This window comes from Taeniopygia guttata, chromosome 6 (assembly GCF_048771995.1).
Source record: "Taeniopygia guttata chromosome 6, bTaeGut7.mat, whole genome shotgun sequence".
NCBI classification, from domain to species: Eukaryota; Metazoa; Chordata; class Aves; order Passeriformes; family Estrildidae; genus Taeniopygia; species Taeniopygia guttata.
The window spans coordinates 4,044,720-4,051,901 of record NC_133031.1 but is presented as its reverse complement, the minus strand read 5'-3'; the positions used below and the strand labels follow the sequence as shown (position 1 = coordinate 4,051,901).

At 48.4% G+C, this 7,182-nt stretch overlaps 1 protein-coding gene across 3 annotated transcripts in view; it reads left to right on the top strand.

Annotated features, from left to right (window-relative positions):
• The first annotated feature begins 4,546 nt into the window (after positions 1-4,546).
• PAPSS2 (3'-phosphoadenosine 5'-phosphosulfate synthase 2) overlaps positions 4,547-7,182 on the top strand; it is a 28,914-nt gene continuing 26,278 nt past the window's right edge. For 2 of the 3 annotated variants that reach the window (XM_030275736.4, XM_072930858.1), the window contains exon 1: positions 4,763-4,899. In XM_030275736.4, coding sequence (XP_030131596.4) covers positions 4,879-4,899 — 21 coding nt within the window. In that variant the 5' untranslated portion in view covers positions 4,763-4,878. Of the gene's footprint in view, positions 4,900-7,182 lie in introns of all 3 variants that reach the window. The other variant, XM_072930859.1, reaches the window with a different exon arrangement.

Genomic DNA, 7,182 nt, shown 5'->3' with positions numbered 1-7,182 from the left:
TGCTGTGCTGAGCAGTGCTCAGAGGACAGGATGTGTTTGTACCCACCCTAAAAAAGAAAGTGACAGAAGCAGCTGTAGGATTGATTATTTTGCATTTTTACCATTTCCCTAATATTATGGGGATTTGGTATGTGTGAGATGCCACCCCCAAGGCTGGACCAGTTGCACTGGGAACCTTCAGAACTGCCAGTGCAGCCCAGAGGGTGTGTGGGAAAGCAAGATCTGCTGGGGAGCAGGAGTGGTTGTGTCACTGGGGCATTAAAAACCTGGCCTGGGTTGTTTAAAGTGAGCTCTGCAGCACTTTGAGAAGACCCAAGTAGGTGCAGAGCTTGTTCCTGGCTTGGGCTTCTCTCTGTCATTGTGAAATCCTGGCAAACTGGTTTGGAACTCAGTTTCTGGCTGTAGCAGTCCCCAGCTGCAGTGGGTGTTGCCAGTGCTGGAGGCTTCAGTGGCTGATTTCCTGTCACTTCTGGAGCTCTTGTTCTCTCAACCAGCTTTCTGAAAGTTGGGGATGATCCTGTTTGAATTATAGAACAAGGGAAGGAAAAATGTTTCCTGTTCTCATTAAAGTCCTGATTGCTGACTCCAGGAGATAATGCCCTAACCTGGGATCTCTGGTACTTCCAGCAATCTGTGCTTCGCTTTCATAGCTTATTTCTGATTTGACATTTCACAAGTGAGGCTTTAGGGCTGCAGATCCACCCTTGACTTATGCACAGAATTCAACTCCCGTTGTGCAGAGGGTAAAAGGTGAGGTGGATAAGCTGGAAGTGCTTGTTGGGGCAGTTCAGTATCTCTGGTATCTCTGCAGGCTGATGCCAGAGGAGTTACGTGTGTTCATTTGGGGAACATTCAGATTTCAAAGGTGCCTAATGCACTGGGGACAGGATGAACAGAATTTGTCACACTCCCAGTGACTGCAGGATGCTCCATTAACTGAGTGACAGCTTCTCCTGGCACTTTGGAAAAACAAAGCCAGAGAATCTGAGAAGAAATGGTGCTGAAGGCAGCAATGGTGTCTCCATCACTTGAAAAAATAAGGAAGGCACTGAACCTTGATTTGCAGGTTCCCCAGTGCTAGGAAAGCAAATTAACAAAAGCAGAGGAGTAGTTCGAGTGCAGGAAGTAGTGGAGTGCATTTCCACCTTGCAGTCATCAAATAAGGGAATTCCTGCAAGGATTTCTGAGGATAGTTGTGCAGCTCCAGAGCCAGTGAGCTCCCCCTGTACCTTCCACGTGGGAGAGCTCTGCCAGGCACAGCCCTCTCCTTCCATGGCCCTTGCCCAGAGGCTGCAGCGCTTCTGGGGCTGGCAGCTCAGAGCACGAGGGATGTGGCCTCTTCATTTCCACCTCTGCTGCCTGGCAGGTGGCAGAAGGTGTTGGTGAAGGTATCCCACTGCTCGTGAGCGTTGGTGCTTTGGGGCAATTTGTTGGGAAATGCTGGGATAGGAATTTGGGCTAAGAAGGTGATTTGGAATGGGGAAGATGGATGGAGCAAATGGCTCACAAGCAGCTGTTTGCTGGGCCTGTTTGGGGGAGTTATATATAGATTCTGCTCTCTGTTAGTGTAGCAGGTTGCACAATGGGCTCCTGAGAGAGCTTTTTCTCTAGGGATTTATTGTTTCTTTGAGATCAGGGTGTCAGGGCAGTACAGACTTTGCAGGAAAATGCTGAATCCCAGTGCACAAGGGCATGACTTCCTTTTGTCTTTCCCAGTAAGGAGAGGAACAACAGTCTCCTGTAAACAGATTGAGAATCCTCACAAATAAAAATATTCCTTGTAATCATAAAATCACTGAATGGTTTGAGTTGAAAGGGATCTTAAAGGTCATCCAATTCCACCCTGTGTGGTGGGCAGGGACACCTTCCACTGTCCCAGGCTGCTCCAAGTCCCATCCAACCTGGCCTTGGGCACTTCCAGGGATCCAGGGGCAGCCCCTGCCTGCTTTGCTGGGATGCTGCTGCTTTCCCTGGCTTTGTGAGGCTGAAGCTCTTGTTCAATAGCCCAAGAAGTTATTTGATGAAAATTGAGAGTCATTAATTTTCATGTCTCTTAAAGTAAGCAGCTAGATTTATTTTCTTGCTTGCTTTGTTTCTGTTTCATCAGTTACTTCTTTGAAAAGTCCTACATAAATTAAAACTTATGACAATGGCCAAATATAATTAGTTATTATAGCTTAATGTAATGAAAGTTCACACCATTCTTTTCATTGTGCTTGGGAAAAATGAGTGAAAAATAGGTGGAAAACCCTTAGATCTGTTATACATAAAATTTTATTTGCTTGAATTCTCAGGAAGGTTATGAGCAGTCAGTTTAATTCCTAGAAGGGACATAACTTTGATGAAGTTAGAAGTGAAGAATGATGCAACAAATGGAGATAATGTTGACTCATTTTGTGTCTCCCTGATGGGTATCTAGGGGAAACATGGAGGTGTTACATGCTCTGGATGCTAATTTTTCTGTTACTTTGTAAGACTAGTTTTCTGTCTTTCCCCTGTCCTTTCTATAGCTCACTTTTAATGAAAAAAAAAAGTTTACCTTCAAAAATGCCCTCTCTAGAACCACCTGTGTGTCAGGCCAGGGTGGTTTAGAGTGGTCTGTTGTTACAGAAGCCCCTCTTTGTGCCTCTTCTTCTTCACAATCCCCTTTGTCCTGCTCCTTGTTCTTCAGTAAATGTGTTTCCCTGCTGGCCTTGGTCTGTTGGGCACCTTTTCCACCCTTCTGTTTTACTGAAGGTTCAAAAAGGCAAGGTAATTCCCAAAGATGTGAATTTAAATGTACCAGAATGAACTTTTCCAATGGATATTGTGTTCAGCTTTCTTTCCCTGTTCTTCCAACCTTGCTCTGTTGTTTCTATGGCAGAAATTTATTCTGCCCTTAATTGAGAAAAACAGTATGAGGAAAATCAAGGAATGAGTGATGCTCAAAAGCAACCCTGGTATTATTTAGCTGAGTTAATCCTGAATTTAATGCCATGGGTTTAACTGGAATTACACTGGGGATTAGTTCAGCTGATAGCTGATCACACTCTAATAGCTGCCTGGCTTTGGGAATCGGTTGTGCAGGTGCTGCTGCCTCCTTCCAGCCCCATTCCTTCACATCCATGCTTTCCCACAGTGGATCCTGCTCTTCCTGCAGCGAGACCTCATTTGGGGAACCCCATTTATGCCTTCACTGTTCTCTTGGGGTTTCCTATTTTCTGTTTTAAGAGTTCATCAGGAGAATGGGGGGCATTGCAAAATCCCAACACCTTTTTCCTTTTCCTTCAAGGGGCTTCACTCGGGGCTCAGTCAGGGCATGAATGATTTTAAACTCTGCTGGAATGAAGGACAGAGATGAAACAGGAGTATTTTATGCACTGCTGGTGATCATGTGCTGGAGAGTTAAAGTAGGCTCAGCATGTTGGACCTGGAGGGAGCATTTGCTCTTGCAGGCACGATGAGAAGTGAGGTATCTCCTCCTAGAGGAGAGGCAGCACAGCTGGCACAGCCATCCTGGTGGCCCTGGGAGGGATCCATGGATGGGTATGGAGCAGGAGGCAGTGATCCAGGAGGACAAGTGCTGTGCTGGATGGCACCGTTCACCCTCAGATGTGGAATTACTCACCCACCTACCAGGATCTTCCTTTCTCTCTCCCTGGCTCATGGGTCATCCCAGGGTTGCACTGGTTTCCCTTCCACCGGGACACTGCCTGCCTTTTCCTCTGTTTCAGCAGAGTTCAGGGACCTGAGCTTTTCCAGCAGTGGAAAACTGAGGATTTGGGGCAAAGCTGTCAAGTCACTGGGTTTCTCTTCCCCTCACTGTATTTGCTGAGAGGCTCCTCTTTGTTTCCTTTCAACTTTTTTCGTATTTTGTTGGAATTTGTGGGTGTTGGTGATTTTGAGATTGTAGAAAGTCTCTGTCTTTTTGCCCTGTTGCTAAAGAAGAAGCTATAGTTTGTCTGTGTTGTTTTTAAGGTTGTTTATTTTTGCTTATCTATAACAAGTTCTGCTGCCCTGCTGCAGGTCTGCTCTGCGGGGCAGTGTGCGGGGCTCTGCCCCTCAGTGGGATGGTACAAACATTATATACTAGAAATTACGTGTACTATATTTACAATAATGTGCTAATATCTATTATTTACGTTGAATAGTGTGTCTCTAGCTTAAACTAATAGAAAAATGCCAACATCACTAAGAACATGGAGGTAAGGAAGAAGAAGGAGGAAGAAAAGGATCAGGCCCACTTTCCTCTATTTTAGAACTCTTGACTCCTTTGTATAAAGTAAAACCCCCCTGTACAATATTAAAAAATTTTACCCTCTAATTTGTGACTACTTTTACTATACCATCTAACTCTTTGTGACTGCTTATTCTACCTTCAAAGTTGGTAATTCATTCTATGGTTTAAACTCAAGATTACAGCTGTTTTTAGCTGCTTGCTAGGGTCTAAAATGCTTCTGACTAAGGCTTGGAACCTCTAAAAATGTCTGAGGGACATTTTGAGTTCCGACACTCAGGGACCAGCCTCCAGCACTGCTTGGTTTTAAACATAATTTTTTTCATTATCATCATCATCATCCTCCTCGGGAGGTGCATTTTCGCCAGCAGCGTTGTGTGGGCCGCTGTTCCTCCTCCCTCTGCTCTCGCGGCCGTGTCAGGAGAGCCCCAAGCGCCTCATTCCAGGGCACGGCTCGGTCGGGGCTCACCGGGCGCTCCTCCGGGAGCCCGGGGCCGCGCCCCCCGGCCCGGAACGCCGTGCCCGGTTCTCCCGGGGGCCGGGCCGGAGGAGGCGGCGGCGGGGGCGGGCACAGGGCGAGAGGGGCCGGCCCAGGGCCGCGCTACGTGTCCCGCAGCCCTTATAGCCGCGGCCCGGCGGGCCCGCCGCAGCAGCACCGCACCATGTCGGGCCGCGAGCACACGGTAGGGACGCGCCGGGGAGCGGGGGCGGCCGGTCCCTGCCATCCCTCCGGGTCCTTCTCCCCCCGGGCAGCACCAGAACTCCGCTCGGGAGTTCGCCAGCCCATCCATCACTGGGGATGGGCGCTCCGAGCATCCTCCGCTGGGCATTCCGCCGCATCCCGCGCCTGTGCCCGGCGGGTCCCCTCAGGCGGGGCCGGAGCTCCGGGCAGCGCCTGCCTCGCTCGGGGCTTTTGGGTGTCCCCTGCCCCGCTGGCAGCCGGGGAAGGAGCTGGCGAGGCGCTCACCGCCGCCGTCAGGCTCTCAGCATCGCTGCGCAGCCACACGGCAAAGCGAAGTAATCGTAGCCAGCAGAAATTAAAAGCTCAGTTAGAAATGAAAATTGCGAATCGCAGCCGCAGCCAGACGCCGCGTTCCGCTTGCCGGCTGCCCTCCCTGCTCCTTGGTCTGGGATGGGAGCTTTGGGTCTCTCTGGCTGTGCGTGCGTTTTCCAGGTTTTAAATCAGAACCAGAAGAAATCTTGACGTAAGTCTTTCGGGCTGCTTTCTGCTGGTTGATTTTCTTTCTTTCTTCTTTTTTTTTTTTTTTTTTTTTTTTTTTTTGAGTTTGCCATAAACTTTTCCGATGGATTTGATACATTTTGGACACAGTGGTAATCTGTCCGGGGAGGAATGCACCCAAACCCACACGGAACAAAGCGTGCCTGTGCAGCAGGGCGTTTGTGGAAACGCAAAAACCTGTGGCTTAGGGATTATTTCAGGCAGGGGAGGTGCGAGCCCTGAGCTGTGTATGAGAGTTCTGTTTATTGCTGTGACGGGAGAGAGGTATTGCTGAACTTCCAGAATAATCCCTCTCCTTTGCCTCCACCCTGGGGTGGAAAAATGACCTTTATAAGCGAGTTTGTGGCTGACCTTTGTGCCGTGCCTGTCAAAACAGATGCTATCAGCTTGACAGTTGTAGGCGGATTTTTGTGTGCTTATCTGCCAGGTATCTGATGGAGTGAGAAAAGGCGTGATTTTGCTAATTACAAGAGGTTTGGGGAGTGATGGTGAAATGGTGATGTCCCATTAGTGATCTTCCTGTTCCTTGCCAGGAAGATGTGGTTGCACAGTGTAAAGGAAGCTCTCTCTCCAAACTGCAACCTCAGCAGCTTCTTGGTTTCAACCATCTCCAGTTTATATCAAAGAATATCACGTTGGTCAGGGTCCTTTGACCTTTTTTTGTGCCCACAGACAATTTGTCGTGACACCTGTTGCAGCTGCAACAGCCAAAGGTGTTCCATTTTAAAATGAAGCCACAGTAATTTATCTTGTTGCGATCCCTATTTATACAGCAGTAGGATCATCCTTCTGTAGCCCCTTCTTATTCCCCATTCTTTGTTCTCCCATTATGAATCCTTATTACTCCTCAAAATCCTTGCTGCTACTAAAACCTCAGTTTTATCACAGTTTCGTGGTGTGTTAATCTTTGTCCCAGGTTTTGTGAGGCTGGATGTTACCAGCTTTGTTCACCAGCTGAGGGGATGTCAGAGCTGGGTTTTGCAGGTGATGTTGATCAGCTGTCAGTTTTGGAAAGGCACAGCAATGCCAGCTGTTATGAGCTGGACCATTGTCTTGTTTGACAGTGCTCCTCATTTTGCAAATTTAATAACTAGAAGCCCAGGATTTAAATCCTAAATTCAGCTTGAATAATGCTCTCTGGAGTTTGAATCTGGTTTGAGGATGCTTTAATTGCACACCTATTTATTAACTGACAATATGGTAAAGTGCAAAGAAGAAAACTTTTTTTTTAATTTGCTTTTTTTACATGTGTTGTCCTTAATAATTAGCATGGTACCTTAATTCTGCCTTGTGTGAGGACCAGAGTCTTGGTGTGCAGGAATCTCTCTTTGGCTGGTTAATGTGGAAATTCTTTGTGCTCTCTTTCTGCTCATGACACTGCAAGAGGCATGAAGTCCTCTACGTGCCAGGCAGTGCCCTCACTGACAGAAAGCATTTATTCCTGGCCATTTCAGGACTGATTTTTGGGCAGTTCTCTGAGCATGTCCCTCACACAGCCCTCCTGTGTGCCTGAGTGTGGCTCTCAGGAGGCAGCGCCCGGTGCAGGGAGCGTGCAGGGAGCGCAGTGAGGGAGGTGAGCTGTGGGCCTGCCCTTGTTCATTGTGTGGGCTCCTGCACAGCCTGGCTTTCAGGGCTTCTTGGAGCTCTGTGCAAAGAGCAGCTCCAGCTCCCCACGCCTGCGGTGCCGCCGGTATTTCCGCAGCCGGCTCCCCGTGCCCGCCGAGCG